Below are 22969 nucleotides of genomic sequence, written 5' to 3'. Positions count from 1 at the left end.
GACAGAATAGGCAGAATATGAATGTGTTGAATGATCAACGCAACAATTTTAAGAGTCTGTGGATTGGCAGTCCAAGTGCCCACATCAGCCGGCTGAACAGTCGGCACAACCAATGCAGTTCCCTTTTCTCTCAGCCTTTTCCACCACCTGACACGCTTAATACACATTAGGACATCAAGTCAGGGGCCTGCAAGGCTGTTGCACCATTGATACAGCGTGATCCTTCTGCTTGTTATGTTAATTGTGGTGTTAGTGGAAGAGTGTTTCATTCCTGGTTGATACCAGGGCATCAAGCTTCACTAACCGCTTCTGAGTTTCCACATGTCCCTTCTTCAGACAAAGCGTTCAGTGCTGTTGGAGTTGGGAGGCGACAAATGCCCCATTCAGTTAATGACCTTATTTTGGTCACCTTGGACCCTGTCCCTGAGGACCACACTTTTCAATTAAGACCATCTACACATGTGAATTAATTGGGATTGGACTTGTTGTGTAAAAGGGGCTGCACAATTTATTTATTGTTCACTTAATGGAATTTAGTTGGATGTCTCAGTATACAGAGAATTTGAATTTTTGGCTGTGTTGCAAGAGTCTCCAAATTCAAAAGGGGAGCAGTGGAACTACACTTCCTTGTTGCAACAGGGAATGCTGGGCCGGCTACCACCGCAATTGCGGTCTATGCATGCAAGTGAAGTGGGATGTATGTTCAATGTTGAGCAAGCGCGAAAATACTGTGTACCCAGCCAAACCTATTCCATTCTTACCACAGTATCCCACTTTGAAAGAGACTGAAGGTATAAAACCCATCAGTGAATCATTGCTTAACTAAACAATTATTGTACCTACCTGTAGTCCTTGCAATACTCCGATATTACCTAAAAAGAAATCCTGGGAAATATACTTCTTGATTTGTACAAGAGCTCTGTGCTGTTAATGCAGTGGTACCGATCAATTTTCCTGTTCCAAATCTTCCCACCATTGCTGAAGCCACTACGAACTTTACAATGGTAGATTTCTGTTCTGCCTTCTTTTCTATACCTATGCATCCTGCCAGTGATTTTCACTTACTAATGAAAATCTTCAACATGGTTTCATGAATCTACTGTGACGAATGTAGCAACATCGTCACCGATTCTCTGGAGGGAAGCTTCTCCTGAGTGGCCAGGGAAAGGCAGAAGCTACCTGGTAGTGCCCCTGAGGGTGGTTATCTGCGGTAGGACCACATAGGGGAAAACAACCTCCAGGGTAGCAAGAGAATATTAGATTAAAACAACCCTTCAGTGGTAACTCCTAGTAACACGCAAGGACTTATACCACACTCCTGTATGGCTTATTGTAACGTGGACACTGAATTCCCAGGCTTTCCTAGCCAACAAAAGGTATGCACCCCTACCTCCCTTTTCTAGTACTGAGACGAGGAACAGGGCCAAGTAATGGAAGAGGACCACACTCGGTAAACCAACGCTGAGTTTTAGTAATTGGAAACTACTCAGTAAGACCGGGACATTTAAAATGCACACAGCTGAGCGACCAGAGAGACGGACAGTTTTCCACTGCATCTAAATTGTTCTGACATGGTTTGAGACACCGCAGGAGAGCGGAGTGTGGAACGAAGCTCAGAAGCAGATGGATACAGCGTGCAGCCAAGTCAAGCCGGGAGATGTTCGCTGCATCCTTGTCACGGGCAGCTGGAGCTGCCAGACACAGAGGTAAACCAAGCGGGAACGAAACGGCTCATGGTAAGCATTGCCGGTCAATGTGCGAGAAGTGTAGACGACAGAGCAGCGCGACAAATGCCGACGACTCCGAGTAAAGCCGGTAAGCACAGATAGAGCACATGGGTTACCGTGGCACAGGGCAAATACCGCATGCCGGCCACCGACGCGAGAGAGCCCAAAGAGAAGGCCATATAATTGATACAGACATGAACATTGCGAAACACCTAGGTGAAGGCAATATAATTGAGACAAATATTGCAAAAAGCCTAGGAGAAGGCAATGCAATTAATACAGATATGAACATTGCGAAATGCCCAAGTGAAGGAAATAGACTCTGGACGATCAATGCAAAAAGCCTAAGAGAAGGAAATATAATAGGGATGCAAACATTGCGAAAAGCCCAAGTGAAGACAGTAAAATTGGTACAGAACCAATCAGTGATGAAAACCTAAGAAAAGACAGTACAATTGATGCAAAGCTTGCAAAGGAAGGGTTGTGAACACAATATTGGAGAAGTATTGTTTCCTGGATCCAACAAAGAGTGAAAAGAAAGCAAAGTCGTCCTGGCAGGACAGTGAACCAGGAAAACAGTACGTCTGGGACTCGCACCCAAATCCGGAAGCTGCAACACCCTGGCAGGAGAGTAAACCAGGTGTGAAAGAAGAAGACATGAGCAAAGGGGGCCAAGAACCCTAACTTGAAAGTATGGAACATGGATCAAAGGGACAAGCCATACCCCTGTGTAAGGATAAGCTACAATACCCTGGCAGGAGAGTAGGCCAGGGAGAGAAGGATTTAAGCAAGAAACCATAATGGTCGATGCAGAAAGGGAAGAGCCTTACTCCTTTGAGTGATCATAAAAGTAACCAAAAAGTGAAGCCCTGGCAAGAGAGTAAACAAGGTTTAAGAAGATAAGTGGAAAAAACCTGAAGTTGTGGAGTAGTGACAAAAGGGGAAGGCGTACCACTTGAAAGAGGAACAAGATCAAGAAAGAGAGAAAGTAAATCATCTCAAAGAACTGTGACATTGAAAGGAAACGGAGGGAGACAAAGGAAATCCCTGCTTCTTCCGAGTACCACACAATCCATTCCTTTAAACTGTGAGATAAAGTGGATAAATAGGAATACTAAGGGAGAGAGTCCTCTCCTTGCGAACGATTCGAACATTATTGACTTTACTGGAAGTGCCGGACAAATTTTGAGAAACATAGGCTAAGGGAAAACCCCTTTTTACTGGTAGACCATTATTCGCTTTTTGTTTCTGCACTTAAAACTTTATGTTTGAAACTTCAATAATAAGCGATAGGTTTTTAGCTCAGAGAAATCCCCCATTTCACCTTATATTTAGTGTAGCATGTAAGGGTCTGTTTAGGTTTTTGGACACAGGACGGAGGACCCTTTATTTGTTGAACATCCTGAAACCGACATTCATTAGCTTTGTTGAGACAGGAAAACCCCTCAGAGTTGGGGATAGACAGGATTTTGCCAACCCCTCTTATTTTGACATAAAAGTCTATAACCAATATTTAACATGCCTCTGTGTCCGAATTTTACTCTTGATCTCTTACAGTACCCAAGTTGTATGTGGATAGTTGGAAACTGTAGACCTAGAGTTCATTAGCTTGGTCATGATATCTCCGCTGGGGACAGACACCTGTACAAAGATCCAATCAATATAATTTTACAAATGCCTAGACCTCTAACACAAAAGCAAATGAGAGGTTTTCCTGGAATAGCTGGTTGCTGCTGTGAGGCAAAGTTTGTATGCAGTACCCTCTGGGACCACTACACACAACTCTGACTACAGGTATAGGAAATCCAACCTTTGATATAAGCTTGTACGACACAGTTTTGGTAGCGTGTTGAGCAGCCAGGCTCATCTCAAGAGGGGTCAATGTGAGCTGTAGTGGAGATTTACAGTTATTCAAATAAACTCTTACACTCAAGGTTTCTTGCATAAACACTTATTAATTTAGTTATCAGTCAGTTAGAATAAGCCTTCTTCAGAAGGGAGCAATATAGTATCACAAATACACTTCAATACTGTACACTTAGTTTCTAAATCAGTAAAGACCCTTTTGTGATGGCCCACAGACTCAACCTAGACCCACAGGTGACTTCAATAACTAGGGTGCTGAGGACATTAATATCTTACTGTTTGCATTCACAATACTGTTATAAATTGGTAAAAGGAAAAAGGTTATTAGAACAACAAGAGATCACATATATTCTTAAGCAGGAAAATACTTTTGGAGCCCCACAGCAGAGTCATTCAGTATAAGAGGCTGCGCCAAAGTCAATGGGCAAAAGTCTTATATAAGATGAAGCGCTCTTGGTAGGTAAGTAGAAATGGTTTTTGCACAATGTTTTAGAAGTCATTGAAGAAAAGAAGAATCAAAAGGTAGGGCCACAAGCCGTTAGACTTGTGAGTAGTAGATGATGCAAGCAACTCTACAGCAAAAGGAAAGTTCTCTCAGACTTTGTACAGTACCTTTGAATTGAAGAAGAGATGCAGCAGCTGACTTCTGTTCCTGTGCAGCTCTGCAGATCTCACTGTTCGTGGGCCTCAGTCGCGGGACAAGAGGGAAGACTTCTGGGGTTTCCTGCACTGCAATGGGACGTCACCACACTCAACCGGTAATCTTAAATCAGTGGCTGTTCAGTGTTTCAGCTCATCGCGTCTACCACAAATAGCAACACTGCGGTTCCTGGCTGTCGAGATGGACTTTCCTTGCTTCTGGGGTCCCGCACTCTGTTGAAGGGGCTCAAGCTCGGTCAGTCCTGCTTCCTGGGAGTCCGGAGGATCTTCCTGAAGCTCCAAGCTAGCTTAAAAGCAACGCACACAATCTGGTGTTTCCTCTCCCTGGCTATACAGTTTCCAGCAGCAACTCTGTGGAAATTCAACCAGCTCCGAGAAGGATGTCCAGGTGGCATACTTTGGAGTTGATTGGTCCCACCAACTCAAGGGGAGAAGTCGTCCGTGCAGGGGCTTCTCTGTCGATACGAATTTGGAGTTTCAGCACAGCAGCAGGGCTTCACCGGGCTAACCAACGGTCCAGGAGTTGCAGCAGGCGTCCTCTTCAAGTTCTTCAGTTCCTTTGTCCAGTGGTCGACTGCCTTCCAAGCCAAAAGCCTCACCTTTTATTCAGTTCTTTTTCCCATTCATTCCAGCCTAGCTGTCAATCATCCAGCAGGGTGGCTGTCCTTGCTAGACAGTGAGCCGGCCAATCACTACAGAGTGCATTTGGGTCTCCCAGGAGACTAAGCACAGGGAGTTTCGGGCACCTCCCTCACTTCCTGCCTACACCAGACACCCTGGAGCCAGAGGCGGGCTTCACTCGTGAATCCCGCCAAAGGCAAAGTGAACAATGGGACCAAACCTGGTTTGGCGCGCAGAGTAAAAAAAATGGCAAAAAAAGAAGACCGGGCCATTTTGACAAAAATGGCACCCTTGGGTGCTTTACTGCAGTTGCGAATGCAGCCCGCGGTAATTGCACACCACAGAGGTTAACCACTGCCACCACCCATTCAGAGGAAAGGGTAACATTAAATTGTTACATGAGAAGCTAGACAAAAGGGATACTAGGTAGCCCCTCCAGTACCCTATTGCAAGATAGGGTGTGCTGGGTCTAGAAAGTAACAAAGGTAAGTAAAGTCAATTTCACTTTACTGATCTGGGAAAGACTAGTTTATCTCAGAGAAGGTATTTAAACCTTGGGGAAATCTGTAAGACTTCCCTCTGCCACTGCATTGAAGGTGCTGTGTGACACAATGTAAAAGATGATGCCTATGGAGTTTGTCAGGCTCCATAACCAAAAGAAACACAAATCTCAGAAATCACATTAAAATACATGCGAGAGTGGAAAAAAGGGTCTCACGCTCTCCAGGTTAACACAAATCAAGTCCTCAAAATCCAGCAAAGTTGATGGGGTCTCCAAGGTGGAGGGAATCAGTACATTTCTGAGAATTCTCCCAAACACTCGTCCCCCCCGTCCACCAGACTAAGGGACAGGAGGATTTAATCCATCCCTGGATGAATCTCCTTACTCCAGTCGGTCATACTTTCTGGAGAGACCATCAGCATTTTGGTGATTACACCTTGACCTGTGTTCAATGGTAAAATCAAACCCCTGTAGGCTGACTGACCATCTTAACAATTTAGGATGTTCCCCCCTTCATCTGCATTAACCATCTCAAGGGTTGGTGGTCTGTTTGAATCACAAAAGTAGATCCATACAAGTATGGTCTAAACTTCTTCTAAGACCACACAATGGCACACATTCATGTTCTATGGATGCCCACCTTGTCTCTAGTTCCTTCAGTTTCCTACTGATGAAGCAGATTGGGTGTTCCCTGTCTTTCTCATCCAGCTGACTCAGAACTGCACCTATGCCTGTATTGGAAGCATCTGTCTGTTCAATAAAGGATTTGTTGTAGCCCGGAGCTCTTAAGACTGGAGCTTGACAAAGGGCTTGCTTAAGTCCTTCAAATGCCTTAGTGCACTCCTCATTCCACCGGACCTTCTTGGGGAATTTGGGTGAGGAGATCACATTCAGGGGAGAAGCTGTGGTCCTATAGTTCTCTATGAAGTTCCTATAGTAACCTATGAGACCTAAAAAGGCTCTCACTTGGGTTTGAGTCTTGTACAGCTTGTACTTTGCTAGGCAACTGCCTTTTTTCACCTCCTCCTACCTCATGTCCAAGGTAGACCACGTTACTCTGACCAATTTGGCATTTGCTTGCCTTTATGGTTTGATTTGCCTGCTCAAGAGCCTGCAATACATATCCTAAGTCATCAATATGTTCCTTCCGTGTAGGGCTGAACACTGCAATGTCATCCAAGTATGCCATGCATTTGTCCTCCATCCCATTCAGCACATGTTTTATATCAACGTCAACATTACGTCCAAGAGCAGAGATGGAAAGATGGAAGCTGCCGAGGGACCTCAACTCGGGTGCCCTCTATTGTCAAAAAGTTTCTGAAGCTGCAAGCAGGATATCAAAGATGAGGAATTGATGGGAGGACACAATCCATTAGAAGTGCGTTTCTGCACTGATGGACGCTCCCGCTTTAGCCATCTTTAGTGCCGCAGTTATGAAGCATCGTGTATCCCAAACAGCAGATGGTAACAACCTAGTGGACTGTTCTACCCAAATTGCATTCCTAGAAAGCCCCTGGGTTCCTAACAATGTCCTCTTCTGTATTTCAGTGGAACAATTGATTGCAACTCTTTCTAGCCTGGCTGTGCTGCTGGACCTGGCAGCACCAGAGCCTGAGAAGGAGCTGTGGTCCAAAGGACGACATAAGATTCCTTGTGGCGACCTCTGGATGGGGACCCAGTAGCACCTAGGCCAAGTATTCCTTATCTTGCCTAATTTGCGCATTCTGTGGTTCTCTCAGGAAAAAGAGTGATGAGAACTGTTGTAAATAACTGGTATGCTCCCTACTTCCCTAAAGTAGTCCAGAATTACTGCAACAACTGCCCTATTCGCTTGGCCCATTATGTGGGAAAAGTTGGGAAGACCTTGCCATCTGCACATTCAGCCCCAGTGGGCCTCGTCCTTAATGTACAGATAGATTTCATACAACTGCCCAAATATCTCAATTTTAAATTCTAACTTGTAGTTGTGAACTTGTTTACAGCCTGGTTTGGGGCTCACCAGAGCACACAAAATGCTCCTGTGTGTAAATGCCATCTATTTCAACTGGAAAAGGGTCACCCAGGCACCTCAATACACACCCCTGTGTTTGCCTGTGAAAGTGAAGTTTGCCTTTCCAGTCCGGACTTGATGGCTGCTAAAACATCAAAAGGTGCATGAATGCATGTTAATGGGTGTCCAGTCATAATATCGAATACAAAATTTCGAATGGCAAAAAAGTCGAATCAAAAATGTCGAAAAAAAAAATTTCGAATTCTTTTTTTTTTTTGGGCTCTAGTTTATATAAAGAAAATAGGTAAAAACAAACAAAAAGAAAAAAGAAAAAACGGGGGCTGGGGGGGGGGGAACCCCCATTTCGAAAAAAAACGTCAAAAAATAAATTCGACATTTTTGTTTGACATTTTTTTGTCGACTTTTTGACTTTCGACATATTTGTATTCGAGATTATGACTATAAACCATGTTAATGTCTAGGGCTTCTGAGCTATTTGTTAGGGCCTACCTAATATTTTGCCCAAGTAGCTGAAGAGTATAAATATTCTTCTAGAAGCCAGTGCGGCTGATGCCAAATCATTAAGGCAAAGCTCTGTTCCTTTCCAACCAGGAGAATCCTTTTTCAGGCTCTTTCCCCCCCAAACCCCCCTCTCCCCCCCCCCCATGGATTTGACAGGAAAAGCTGGATCCTAATGCATTGCAATGTTCGGCACACCCGAATCATTTCCTTCAATTGGCTCAGATGTGGGTGACCTGCTGCTGCTACTTGATACCCAACAGCACTGTTCCTGCGGTTCACCTGTGGCAGTAGAATATTTTCAGTAAATGCTGGGTTGACCGTACTTTGCTTACTTTCAGGTTGATGGACTGTACTTTAGGACCATGCCACATCTCTTTACCAGAGATACCTCTGTGAATGTAGGGAGTAACTTGATGGAAATCCCCTGAATAGCATCTACAGTTTGGGCACTTGCTTACCAGCACTCCGATAAGCGATAAAGGAGCAGTCTAGTTGTGAAGGTGCAGGTTATGTAGGCGGCACACCCATCAAAGAATGATGGCACAAAAGACCTGAATGACATTGCTGGACGCAAGAGAAATCAGCCAGGTGCTGAGGATTGGTGCTGTTCATCCCATAGCAGAGGTTGCAGTTTAATATGGGACAGCAGTACAGGCAGAGGACCAGCAGTTCTGAAAAAAGGAAGAGGATTATTTTGCAGTTGTATTTCTTAGACTACTGACTGCAAGTCATAGCAGCAAAGTCAGTGTACGGGACACAGGGTAAGCCTGGTAAGTGGCTACAGGTGCTATTCGGATGAGATGTGCCTGCAGAAATCTGTTCCCTGGTCTTGGAACAAAACCTGGAGCACAGTAAGCTGGCGAGATTTATCATGGTTATGCTCCCTCCCCTCTCCTAGTGAGACCCAGTGGCACTTTTCTGAAATCCTGAATGAGTGGAGCCTTTTCCCACTCATTCATTCTTATGGGCCCTGTCTTTTGGAACTCTGTTCTCTGTGATTTACCTATCTTATGGAGTCTACATTCCTCCATACCTCTTCAAGGCATCCATATTTTACTATTGCAGCACACAGCTCCGTATGGGCAGTGTTGCTGGGGACCTGTTGGGTCCTCAGAGATTATTTTTTTTATCTTAGAGTAATTACAGTTCTTAAGTAGAATATAAAGATTCTGAGAAATTGACACATACCACCTTATGTGGAGTGCCAAGGGGAATACATAGTATTCCCCTCTGTTTGCTCCTGTGACTTTTTAGTCACATGGACAACCTCCTAGTTATGGCTGGTGGCAGTGGACATGTTCTACCATCTAGTGTATGATTTTTCTACCGCAGGCTATGTCCTTAGCCTCGGTAGTGCACAATAGGGGCTCCCAAGTACTAACTTGGGAGCTACCTTCTTCTTTCGCCATTTCTAGCATGGTTGTTCTTGGTTAGCCCTTCTACCATTCTGGGAGGGGGAGGTCTGTGTGTGTATTTTGCCTTTGCCAGGAACCCTTGGGTGTCCATGCCTAGGCTCCAGTGTGTCTGGTCAGGCAGGAAGTGGGGGTGGGGGGGTATGAGCTTCCGACCACCCCTGTCCTTTGTCTACCAGAGTGCTTGAATAGAACCAGCTCCCACTGGGGATCTGGCTGTCCTAACTGGAAAGCCATACACCCCTTTCTGTAAATTGCTGAGAGAGAGTGTGTGCTGTAACTGTATATGTATTTATTGTTTGCTTGGTAGGTGGTTATGCAATAAGAAAATACTGTCTCTAAGCGCCCACAGAGCAGGGAGGGAGCGAGGGTGGGAAATACATTAAAAACACAATATTTAAGAGCAGAGGGGGTAAAAGGTAGTAGGTACGAACCTACTATGCCTTGTGAGTATTCAGAACGTGCCAGTGCAGCAAGGAGGAGGGAAGAGGGGTAAGTGCTGGGGAGTCTGAGCTCATGGGTGAGCCACAGATGAAGTGCTAGGAATGTTGTGTGCTACACGGACTGAGACCACGGGAGGTGTAAGTGTGAACCTCCAGTGCACAGGGTGTGCAGCTGCAAGTGCTGGATAGACAGTAGATGGGCACAATTGATGTGCGAGGTCAGGGTCCGAGGATGCATAAGGGCCCAGGACATCGATCGCAGCAACTGTGGGATTAACAAAGGAGAGACGTGAAGGAGGAGGAAGAGGAAAGTCCAAAAGAGCTTCCAGAATTTGAGAAGATCCTGCTCAAGGTGCAGAGGGAGGGGGGAGGCTATTCCATAAGAGGGAGCCCGCAGAGGAAAGTAAACAACCACCTCCTCGCCGTTTAGCAAAATGCTTTACACACAAAGAGTTGGTGCCAGAGGAACGTAGTGGTCTAGAGGGAAGAGTATTTAGTGTGATAGAATTGAAGATAGTGTGGTCTCCGGGCCCAGACAGCCTTGTGAATGATGCAGAGGGATTTGAATTTAATCCGTGCTGCAACCGGGAGCCTGTGAAGACTTTTTAGTGCAGGAGAGATACAGCCCTTGGGTTTACGGCCAAGGATAAATCTTGCTGCCCTATTCTGGATTAGCTGGCGGGGTCGCAGAGTGGAAGATGGAAGATTCAGGAGGGGGCTATTGCAGTAGTCAAGCCTAGAGAGAACCAGGGCTTGGGTCACATTGAGCCTCTGAGGGGAAAGTGAGAAAAGATACAATTCCTTTGAGAAGGAAGAGCTGAAAGTGGGACTTCTTGGCAATGTCCTGAGTGTGAGGAAGAAGGCGTGAGAGAAGGCGAAGAGGACTACAAGGTTTCTGGCTTCAGTTGAAGGCATAGAGGGAGAGCCCAAGGAGGAAGGCCAGAGTGAGGGGAAGAACAAGGGAGCAGGGTCCCGATTGGAAGGATCTCAGTTTTACAGTTTTACAGGCGTTAAGGCAGATATTGTTGGACGCGCACCAGGACCGAAAGGCAGATATGCAGTCAGAGGGGTGATGGAAGGTGCAAGAGGGTCAGCAGAGAGTTTGAAAAAAGAGCTTGCGTAACACTGGAAGTTGGAGAAAGAGGAGATGAGGCATGCAAGAAGAGCAAGGTAAATGTTAAAGAGCAAGGGGGAGAGTATAGAGCCCTCTGGGACACCAGAGGTGGAAAGGAAAGTAGGAGTGGAGAAGGTGCCCAGGATCACTTGGGGAGGTCAGCCAGTCCAGTGCCCATTCCGAGATACCAAGGGTATCATGGAGCCTTTGTAGGAGGATGGAATGGTTGACGGTCAAAGGCAGAGGAGAGATCGAGAATGACAGCTGGGGAGTTAGAGTCCAGAGAAGGGAGCAGTTCTTCATGGGTGTTGAGAAGAGCAGTTTCCGTGCCTCTGGATGCTCGGAATCCAGATTGATAGTTGTGGAGACCACCAGCAAGTTCAGCGTGTGAGTTGAGTTGGGGCAAAGCCAGCTTCTCAAGCAGATTCTTCAAGAAGGAACAAGTTACTTACTTGTAACTGTTGTTCTCCAGCATGGGTCTGGCATGGATTCACATGCTCATGAATATTCCCTGTCGTCAGGCTGGGAATCCTCGGTAAAGAAAAAATCAGTATCAGATTTGTTTCTGATCGGCCTTTCTTAGTAGTAACCAATCACTGGTCTCTGGGTCATACTGCCCCCAGCCAATGACTGCCCTCTCCCTAAGCCCTGCCCCTGGCAGACATCCTTAGATTTGGTAGCACGTAAAGTGGCAGTATGACCAAGTGAAGAGCCGCAGAGGGGTAGGAGGGAGATTTCGCATGTGAATCCATGCCAGACCCATGCTGGAGAACAACAGTTATAGGTGAGTAACTTGTTCCTTCTCCAGCATGGGGTCTGGCATGGATTCACATGCTCATGAATATAAGAATACATAGCAGTACACACATGCACAACCACAGGAGGTGGAAAAGGCTCAACATTAAGCATTACTCAATATTAAGCAACTCTTACCTCCTCACCAGGCCCACCTTCAGGCGAACAGGTTGCGCAGCACTGCCTGGCCGACTCTGGACTCCTCCCTGGAATCCCGGTCGACGCAGTAGAATCTCGTGAAGGTGTGCGTCGACCTCCACGTAGCAGCCCTACAGATGTCCAGCAGGGGTACACCAGACAAGAACGCCGTGGTTGCAGCAATCGCTCTGGTTAAATGGGCTCTCGGACGGCCGGGCAACGGTCGGTTTGCCAACTGGTGACAGTGCATGATGCAGCTGGAGAGCCATCTGGAAATGGAAGCCTTCGAGAGAGCCTTCCCTTGGTTCACAGGTCCAAAGTTCACAAACAGCTGTGATGTCTTCCGAAAACTCTTTGTTCGTTCCACGTAGAACTTCAGCGCTCTAGCTACATCCAGCGAGTGCAAAGTCCTCTCGGCCGGCGACGAAGGCGACGGGAGGAAAACTGGTAACACCAAGGGCTCGTTGAGATGGAAGTCCGACAGCATCTTGGGCATGAAGGAGGGGTGCGTCCTCAGCACCACCCTCGTCTCGTGAAAAGTATGGAGGCTTGCAGGATAGGGCCTGAATCTCTCCCACGCGTCGTGCGGAGGTGATGGCCACAAGGAACGCTGTATTCCACGACAGGAACTTCAACGGAGCCGAATGCAAAGGCTCGAATGGCGGGCCCATGAGCCTGGTCAGCACCACGTTGAGCTCCCACGCCGGGGCTGGAGCCTTCTACCGGCAGGAAGGATTGGAACATTCCTTTCATAAACTCCTTCACCAGGCGATGAGACCACAGGGATGACCGTCCTGCAGTTCTGGTGTATCGGGAAATCGCTGCCAGATGTATCTTGATGGAAGCATGAGCTAGTCCAGCTTTGGCCAGAGACAGTAAGTACGGTAGCACTTGAGGGGCCGTAATCCGTAGAGGGTTAATCTTCTGTGCACGGCACCAGACAGAGAACCTCTTCCACTCATGTCTGTAGCACTTGAGAGTTGAGGACGCCCTGGCCTTTGCAAGAAGCTCTCTGCAGTCCGCCGGGATATCGTACCCTCCAAACTCTAGTGCTGCAGGAGCCAGGCCTGCAAGTTCAGCGACTCCGGGTTGTGATGAAGGATGGCGCCTCCTTCTCTGGAGAGAAGATCTGCGTTCGTCGACAGTTTGACTGGTGGGGACGCTGACAAGTCCAGAAGGTCCGGGAACCAGATCTGCCTCGGCCACGCCGGTGCGACGAGGATCATCCTGCACCGGGACCGCTTGAGCTGGTTGATGAGTCGCAGTAGCAACGGCAACGGAGGGAACGCATACAGAAACAGGCCATCCCAAGGGAACGAGAAAGCATCGCCCATGCTCCTCGGCTGGGGAAACCTGCTGGCGAACCTCTGGCACTTGGAGTTCGTCGTCGTCGTGAACAGGTCTATCTGGGGTTTGCCCCATCGTTGAAAGAGTTGATCCACTTGATCCTGCCGCAGTTCCCACTCGTGGCACGAGCGCAGCTCCCTGCTGAGCGAGTCGGTGATTGTGTTGTTTGTCCCTGCCAGATGAAAGGGTACCAGAAACATCCCCTGGGCAACGGTCCAGTGCCACAGATCCTGGGCTTCCTTGGACAGGGCTGGGGATCTTGTTCCTCCCTGCTTCCGGATGTAGAACATTGTGGTGGTGTTGTCGGTGAAGATCCTCACCACCTTGCCCTTGAGGGATGGGAGAAACGACCTGAGGGCCCAGAACACCGCTCGGAGCTCCAGTATGTTGATGTGGAGCGCCCTTTCCTCCGGGAGCCAGAGGCCTCTCAGGTGAAGATCTTTGGTGTGCGCTTCCCACCCCTCCAGGGAGGCATCCGCCGTCACCGTCACCTGGTGTTCTGGGGTCTGAAAGTCCGTGCCCGCCACGAGATGCGCGCAGGTGCCCCACCACCTCGCTTGCCGGAATACCTAGTTGAGCGAGATCTTAACCTCGTAGCTGCCCCTCGCTTGCGTCCAACGGGCGTCGAGGAACTCCTGCAGAGGGCGCATCCGAAGCCTGCACAGGCGCACCAGGTAGATGCAGGAGGACATCACCCAGAGAAGGGACTTGATGGACCTCACCCTGGCCACGTCCGTGACCAGCAGACGCTGCATCTTCCCCAGGATGACCATCATTTCCTCCGACGGCGAGGCCAATCGCGCTACTGTATTGAGCCTGGCTCCCACAAACAGTGCGACCTGCGACAGAGCCGGGTGGGATTTGGGGAAGTTGATGGAGAATTCCAGGACCGTGAGCAGCCGGACGGTCTTCCCTGTGTGTTCGACGGCGAGCTCCCTTGTTCTTGCTCAGATGAGCCAATTGTCCAGGTAGGAGTAGACGTGGATCCCCTGCAGGCGCAGGAGCGCCGCCACTGGCTCTAGGCACTTGGTGAACACCCTGAGCGCCGACTTCAATCCTAATGGGAGGGCCTTGAACTGGTAGTGCCGTCCCTGGACCACAAACCTGAAAAATTTTCAGTGTCCTTTTAGTATGGGGATGTGAAAGTACGCATCCTCCAAATCCAACGACGCTGGCCCAGCACGTGCTGGAGGGTGGCCATCCAGAACTGCTGTTCCTTGATGTATCTGTTTAGTCGATGCAGGTCCAGGATGGGACGCCATCCTCCTGTTTTCTTTCTGACGAGGAATTATCTTGAGTATACTCCGGAGCCCAGGAGCCTCTTTGGGACGAACTTCCTGGCTCCTTTCTTGAGCATCGCCCTTACCTCTAACAGCAGTCGAGGGACGTGGTTTTCCTTCCTGGCCATGGGAGGAATTCGGGGGCACTTCTTTAGAAATTCCAGAGTGTGCCCATGGGCCAGGGCATCCAGCACCCAACGGTCGGTGGAGATGGACACCCATACACTGACGAACTTCGTCAGCCGGCCTCCCACCGGGGTGCTTCGGTGGCGGCCTGATGCAATGGCTGGTTCAGTCCTGTTTGGAAGCGGCCTTGCCGCCTTGGCCTCCCTGGCGATGACGGCGAGATCCACCTGACTTGCCTCGTGCCCTGTAAGCTTCTTGCGACGAGGAGCGGGCCACCTGACGGTACGTCGAGGAGCCGCCACCGAATCCTTTGGAGGCTACTTGCTTGCCTTTGGAGTTCCAAAAGGGCGACTGCCGTTGCTGCAGAACTCCCAAGGCCCGAGCCGTCTGTGTGTCGGTCTTGATGGCCTGCAGTGACTCATCCACTGTCTTTCCAAACAGATAGTTCCTGTCAAAGGGCATGTCCAAAACCTTGGCTTGCAGGTCTTGGCGGAAATCCGTCGCCTTGAGCCACCCCCGCCGTCTAAGGCAAACGCTGTTGCCCAACTGGAGGAAACCGGTGTCGGCAATGTCCGTGGCTACCGTTATGGCGTGGTCCGACGCCACCTCATCTTCCTGTAGGATCACCAGGGCCTCTGCCCTCTTGTCGTCCGGAAGTCCAACAGGGGGCGATCTTGTACCACAATTCACTGTCGTAGCGGGGCACAATCGCTAGGGCGTTGGCCGCCTTAATCGTCGTCGTCGCCGCTGAGGAGATGACTCGCCGTCCCATGGCGTCCAGTTTCTTTCCCTCGCCGTCCAGTGGGGAAGTTGAAGATGAAGCCGATGCCCCCCCGCTTTCTTCTTGGCCGCTGCCGAGACAACCCAATCCGGGGTCGGTTGTGCTCTAAGGCACAAAGGGGCGCCGTTGGGGACCCGGTACTTCTTCTCGTTCCGGTCTCTCTTGGCAAGCGTCGTGGACGGGGTCTTCAGGAGAGCAAGTCCCTCGTCCCAGATGTCATCCAGCAACGGCACCGTGAGAACCGTCTTCCTCTTGGCCTCGCGCTGTTGGTAGAGGAAGCCTTCCTTCTTTTCTTCAGGGCAGAGGTGGAAAAGCTCTGACGCCCTGGCAATCATGGCGTGGAAGGAGCCAATTTCGTCGGGCGGGGATGCCTGAGGAATGGGCGACGGGAGGTCAGTCCCGTCGTCACCTCCATCGTCATCCGTCCCAGTCTTGGTTGTATCTTTTCCCGCGTCATCCCTCGGGACTGGGGAAGGAGACAAAGGCTGAGAGGGCCGGGAGGGCTGAAAGGGCGGGGCTGGATGAATCCTCCTCCTCTTGTTTGGTGGGCTCCCCGACGGACCCGATTCAGTTGGGTCGTCGGTCGGGGGTAGGGGCAATCTCGTCCTTATCTCCGTGCATAAGGCTTGGATTGCCGTCAAAATGGGCGCCAAGTTGTCCTGTGGCTCGGGCTGCGATGGTTGCTCCTCCTCCACAGGGGCCTCGTCGTCGCCACCCTCGCTCTCGTCGTCCCACTCATCGGGATCCCTCCCGTGGGACCGGGCCTCTTCCAAATTCTTGTCGAGTCCCTCTTCAACTTCGACCAGCTCCTCCTCGGAGGCTGTGTCTGTGTCCGTAACGGCCACTGCCCCCCCCCTTTTTCCACCATGGTCTTCACGGGGGTCTTCTCGCTGGGCTTAAAAGAGGATTCCCTCTTCGGAGGCAGGGAAACTCTGGGCCCCGATGTCGCCTCCACTGGGGTAGCCTCCACAGGCTTTGCCAGGGCCGCAGCGACTCCCTCAATAGAGGCCTTGGCCCGTTGAATCAAGGCCTTCACCACCTTGGGAGCTCTTGAGGCCTTCACCTTAGGGGGAGGGACACCGCCTCACTCCCCTCCGGCCGGTTCCTTCGAGATCGACCGGTGCCTCTCTAGAAGCTTCTCGGATTTTCTCTACCCCGAGCCAGAGAGTTGGCTCGTGGTTGATGGCGTCGGTGAAGGTGCGCCCTGCCTGGCAGCCAATTAGCCCGACCATTCGGCGCTCCCGGGGCCCGCGGACTCGCAGTGCTTTGCCTTCTGTTGGGCCCCTGTCGCCGGGGCGCCCTCACAGGACTTAGAAGACCACTCAGACTTCTTCTCACCTGCTGTGCTCTTGCCTTCCAGCCAGTTGGCGAGACGAGTCCGACGATCCCTCGTAGTCCAATCCGACATGTTCATGCAAAACACATTCTGTAATCCGCATCCAGGACAGTTCCTAAACAGCGGGTGTCGAGCTTTCTTTCTCCTGGGCCATGTCCGCGGGGTAGGCCTCAGAAACTTCAAGAATCCTCCAAGAAGCGGAACGCGACAAAAACTTCACCCTTGAGGGGCGTAGAAAATTCCAAAACGAGTCCCTGTTGATCGGAAGTAGAAACGGTGGAGCTTGAGGCTCGATTGACCGAGAAAATGAGATTAAACTCTTTGAAAAAACACAAAACGCAGTAAAAGCTCGAGAGCTATAGCACAAGGACTCCCAACACTTGAACATGCGGTAAAAATCTGAGGATGGCTGCCAGGGGCGGGCTTAGGGAGAGGGCAGTATGACCCTGAAACCAGCGATTCGTTACTACTAAGAAAGGCAGATCAGAAACGAAACGGATACTGATTTTTTTCTTTACCGAGGATTCCGAGCCTGATGACGGGGAATATTCATGAGCATGTGAATCCATGCCAGACCCCATGCTGGAGAAGGGGGTGATGGAAATAGGACGGTAGCTGGCAGGGCAAGTAGGTTCAGAGGATGGTTCTTTTAGGAGCGGTCACACAAGGGAGTGCTAAGGGGGAGGGGAAAAGATCCAGTGACAAAAGAGTTATTGCCAGAGCAGGGGCAAGCAAGCCAATGTTATCCTTGATCAGACCAAGGAATCTGGAGGTCGGGTCCAGAGCTGCAACATCAAGGAGCATCCAGCCACGAATATGTTGTTCTAACCAAAAGGTACCTCGGGGGAAAAGTTATTGCCTACCTTATTCCAGACAGTCGCTCCAGAGCGTTGGATTGCACATAGAGGTGTCCGTGGCAACCCACTCCGATCTCAAACCCAAGCTGTTGCTTGTGTCCCTTTAGTGAGTCCTTTAACAGCGTCTCCAACGTTGGTTATATCTCCTTGCATCTTTTATCCTAGAGACTAGCAAGTATCTACAGGAACATTTGACATCTGCTACTTTACAAGACTAAGGGCCTCATTACGGCCATGGCGCTCCCGTAATGAAGGGTGCCGGTACGGGACCAGCACTGTTCATTACGGGATGCCTTATTACGAGGTCCCCTAGCGGGACCCGCACAGAACGTCTGGTCAAACCAGATGTCCTTTGCAGGTCCCGCAAGGAGACCAAGGAGCAAACGGGCCCGTTATTAGCTCCATCCCCATTGAGCCCCTTAGGGGCTCAATGGGAATGGGGATTGGTTTTGTGGATGAGGAATTACTGGGTCCTCCAAGGTTGGAATGACCCGGTAATTCCTCATTCACAGAACACAGTATTGGAACCAGGTATGGAGGCAGCCATGCCCTTATTAAGGACATGGCTACTTCCATACTCGTAATGAGGCCCTAAGTCTTGCCGAACTGCCTTTTAGCTAGAGTTGCGTTTTGGACTTTAAAAGCTTGCCTATATGAAGAAACACTATCTAGAACCTTATACTCTGCTAGTATTACACTAACCAACTGTTTTCCTTCCCAAAAATCATTATCTTGTATGGTTTTGCAAACTTATTTCAATTACCGTATTAGTTTGTGGGTGTGCGTTATTACCGATAATATGGTAGACCCAACTACCAACTAAGCAGTGGCCTTTTGAAAGTATCTAAAAGTATGCCTGTGTGGTTTGGTTTATTGTGCTAAGTATTTAAAAGTGAATCTTGTGTAAATATAATACATCTTTATTTTCATTTAAATGTATGTGCAAGTGTGTCTTTGATGTGCATTAGACTGATACGAAGAGTTGGGGGGGGGGTCTACAAGACACTGGGATAGCTAACTAAAGTCTTGCCTCCAAGTGGGACTTTAGGAAAACTACAATCCCATAGGATTGTGAAGTGGAGAGCAGAGCCTTTGTCTTCCTTACGCGAGTACAAGTAATTGACAAAGGGGAGGTGCAGATAAAACTATTCTTATACAAATCTTGGTGGCTGGATGTGCATGACTCAGTCCATCATTCCAACATTTTGCAACCACCCATTCACAAGTGGTCACCATATTCAAACCTTCCAGGGCTTCTTCTCGGACAAACACATGATGTGTATTCAAGATGAATCCCAGACAGCCATTCACACATCTGGCTCAATCTAGTCATGACTACCCAGAGGTGCCAAGCTGGAAACCAGGAGGGCATACACCTTTTTTGCCATGCTTACTAGACAAACAAAGTCTCATTGCAGCATTTCACTAAACTTCTAAATCCAAGTTGCCATTTTAAAAGGGCACTAGATGGAACAAGCCTTTTTCCCTTAACAGAAAATGGCTGCAACAGTCTACACCGGTGTGTCATGCAGGTTTGTCCTAAGAAGTTCAGTATTGTCGAATTTTACAAAGGAGCAAACGTAGAGGTACAAATAAAATGGGTGTCAACTGAGAACTGTCTCTCTATTAGTCCCGCCCATCCTTCGTTCTAGCATGGCCCGCCTGTTCTTTACAGGAGCTTAGTTTAAAACTGAGTGTCTGCCAGCCAGGTGCTAGGCTTGCAAGATGGGAATGGTCTGGTACCTGTGGTGGAGTTTGGGAGCCGTTTCTTGGTGCATCCTATGGAGATCCTTTGCTGCAGGGCATCGAAGAAGGACTGGGGGATGTGGAACACCAGAGGGTCAGGCTTGCCTACAGGAAAGAAAGGGGGAGCAGAGTTAGACCAAAAAAAGTACAAAAACAGTTATTGGGATGATAAATCTAAGTCATGCAACAGAGTTTTCCCACTAATTCTGTTAGCACAGTTACTCTGAAAGGTAAATGTTCTGGCACTGACATTTTTGTAAACAACTGCCCAAATCATACCTGCATCTTATCTTGAAAAGCAAGCACTCGACCAGGAGTTGTACTGTCACTTCAATGCAGAATGGTTGATATGGAAATCAGGAGATATCAAAAGGCTATTAGGGATCGGAGAGTGTCAATTGACTATCTGGCTAGGTGACAAACAACTGACTGTAAAATATCACCATCAACAGTGCAGCCATGGTAGGAAAACCCCCAAATTTGGGATAGGTGAATCTGCCTCTAAAATGCTGTTTGTCCTCACATGAAGGATAGTAGCTGTTTCTCCTGAGTCGGAGAATCCTTTGCTGCATATCCAGTGGTTCAAATCTGACTTCGGTCAGTAGTGATGGAGGTTATGATTAGATGGCCAATGTGAAGCAAGCAAGCAAGCAACAGACCCCTCACATCGACAGGTAATCAGGCTAGGTTAAAAGAGGTACATGGAGATTCATGTTGCAGAGCGATGTGATGTGCAAATTCACTGCTGCTGCTGCCACCACCTTCTTCTCTTGAGCAAGGGAAGCTTGTGTTGCTTCTGGCATTTCTACAAATGTTCTCTGTGAAAGGGAAGCATTGGCTACTGCTGCCTGTCCTCTGAGAATAGCTTGCACCGGTGCTGCACAAGGTGTACCTTGTATGTGTTTAAGAAATCCTTTTTGAATGCGGTCCATGTTAGGCAGGTTTTTCTAAAATCCAACTGGTGTGGGGCTTTTAAGACTTCTCTTGGTATTCGGGACACAACTCTTAATATAGGCCTGTACTACACAAGTCGGTAGAGTGGCTGAGTAGCCAGGCCTATCCTAGGAGGGAGTAATGTGAGCTGTAGAGCAGTACAACGAAATCAGTACATACACAGACCCAAGAAAACACATACTCACTTATGATTGATAACAAGACCAGCCAAACCAAGATCCCAACACTGGCCCCTGCCGCTCAATCCAGAAACAAACAGAATATCACTGCCAACAACCTACTCCCACTACTGCAACCCATCCGGACAGCACAATTCTCGAATAATCCTGATCCAAATAAAATGACATCACAATACAATGACACCATACTCGCTACCATTAATAACCTGGCTCCCATTGCCTTACGCAAGCAAGGCCAAGCAACCTGGCCACCTAAACGGATGGTTCACCCCTTCCTTAAAACTACTAAGAAAAGCTAAAAGGAAGGCTGAATCCATCTGGAAGAAATCTCCAACCATCCTCAATAGAAATGACTGACAGTGCCACACGGGAATACAAAAAACAAGTGCTTCTTACCAAAGTACAATGTACAATGACAGAATTACTAAGGCCAACTGAAATACTAAGGAATTGTTCTCAATCCTAAGGGAACTAGAAAGCCTGATTGCCCCAGTGGAAAATTGCAACAAGAACACAAGCTGGTGCTTGAACATCCAAAATGTGCTTCAAGATAAAATCACTCAACTCCAGTTGAAAATTTTAACTAAAAGTAATACTCCAAGGTTGAATACCCCAATTTGAATTCACAGAGGTCACCAATGAAGAAGTCCTCCGAATCATTTCAACCCTAAAACCTTCAAGGTGCCTAGGGGACCCTTGTCCCCCAACTGTCATTAAAGACTGTGCACCTCAACGTCCCCCGTTCATAACCAATCTCATTAATGCCTCTTTCAACAACAAGTGTGTCACAACTGACCTAAAGAATGCTTGTGTATTACCACTACTAAAAAAAAAAAAAAAAAAACAAACTCCCAACCCTAACCTTCCCACGGACTACCGCCCAATAATGACAGTACCGTTCTTACTTAAAATTCTAGACCGTTGCCTACCTTCAAATTCAGAAATACCTTGAAGCTAACAAACGCCTAGGGCTGCGCCAGTCAGGATTCTGTCCAAAACATGGCACAGAAACGGCACTCCTCGACTTAAAAGTCCAAATGGATGACCTGAAAAATAAGGGAAGCTAGCCCTTCTCCTTCTAGACCTCTCGGCTGCATTTGATCTTGTGGGCCACAACATCCTCTGCAAACACCTGGTATCCGCAGCTCAATTCTCCCCCAACGCCACATCCTGGATAAAATCATTCCTAAAAGATAGAACCATGAAAGTCTTCACCCCTAAGTGAAAGCACCACCCACCATTGTATCCTGGGGGGTACACAAAGGGTCGGGTGGCTCCCATACTTTATATAACATCTTTACAAAGCCCCTCTGATTGCTTGGACGATCTGGGTGTCTACACTACCTATGCAGATGACACCCAAATCCTCATACCGATCACAGGAGATCACGACTCAGACTCTGCACTAGCAATGCCATTTATCTAACCATTCAGGCCTGGGTGGCTCATCGTCATTCGGGCAGTGCCCGTGGTAAAACCAAGCTACTTATCATAGGAACCTCACTCAGGCTTGCCAAGCAAAAAGATGCTTTCAAATCCTTTATCATCAACGGTAATACCATCAGAGTCTCCAACAAGGTAAAAACACTACGTTTCTACTTGGACTCATCTCTGACCCTCAACAAACAAGTAAACACCACCATATCTGCCACATCCTACACTTGCAAACTCATAAATGCCTACAGACAATTCCTATCGCCGGAAGGTTGTGTCACTCTGGCTAGAGGCTTAGTCTTATCCCGACTAGATTACTGCAACGCCCTATACGCCGGCACTAAGATCCAAAACATCTGTGAACTACAAGTCCTACAAAATAACACCATCAGAGCCAAGGCGCAACATTCCCAGATCAGCACATATCTCTGCAATAAGACAAACTACATTGGCTTCCGGTACAAGAACGCATAACGTTCAAAATACTATCCTTGACACACAAATGCCTCCACCGAGTAGCCCTTACCTACCGGTCAGATAAACTGAAATTCACAGCTCGCTAGACCAACAAGAACAACCCACTGGTTAAGAATTAGTGACGAGGCGCGCACTCTGTTGCCAGTCAAGTTTTTCTGCATTGACTTCTCTTCCAAACGCACATTTTCATGACTCCATCAATCTTCAGGAAGGCTGTGTTTCTTTACCTTTTCAGGCGTGTCTTAATTTCCTTTTCAGGTGTAGCAGGTTCATTGACTATAGTGTCTCTAAGGATTCGGGTACTTGTATTTTTCGCACTTCATTTCTATTGCAGGTGACTGGAAATAAGTCCCTCCATAGCACAAATCTTACCCTTGATAGGGGGGACGGGGAAAGCCATGTTTGTGGCTCTCCATTGTAAGGCATGATGACCCTGGTGCTGCAGCCTTTTGAGCGCGGCACTCTTGGAACATAATGGTTAAGAACAACCCACCTACACCTACTCACAACCCCAAGAATCAAGCTCCAAAAAGCGGGAGGCAGCAGCTTCCCCACAATTGCCAGCAAGCAATGGAATTCCCTACCTGCCCAATTAAGAGCACAAGAATTTTTCTGGATCTTCGGGAGACAGATGAAAACACACCTCTTCACCTAAGGTGGGG

At 48.5% G+C, this 22969-nt stretch overlaps 1 protein-coding gene across 3 annotated transcripts in view; it reads right to left on the bottom strand.

The window, feature by feature from the left end:
* The window catches only part of C10H2orf42 (chromosome 10 C2orf42 homolog), a 324716-nt gene that overhangs the window by 136921 nt on the left and 164826 nt on the right, over nucleotides 1-22969 (bottom strand). For all 3 annotated transcript variants that reach the window (XM_069618917.1, XM_069618918.1, XM_069618916.1), the window contains one exon: nucleotides 19261-19368. In XM_069618917.1, coding sequence (XP_069475018.1) covers nucleotides 19261-19368 — 108 coding nt within the window. The remainder of the gene's footprint in view (nucleotides 1-19260; nucleotides 19369-22969) is intronic.

The sequence above is a fragment of the Ambystoma mexicanum genome, chromosome 10, assembly GCF_040938575.1.
Source record: "Ambystoma mexicanum isolate Mex_15411 chromosome 10, UKY_AmexF1_1, whole genome shotgun sequence".
NCBI lineage: Eukaryota > Metazoa > Chordata > Amphibia > Caudata > Ambystomatidae > Ambystoma > Ambystoma mexicanum.
The sequence above is the reverse complement of the archived record's forward strand: the minus strand, read 5'-3'. Positions and strand labels throughout refer to the sequence as shown.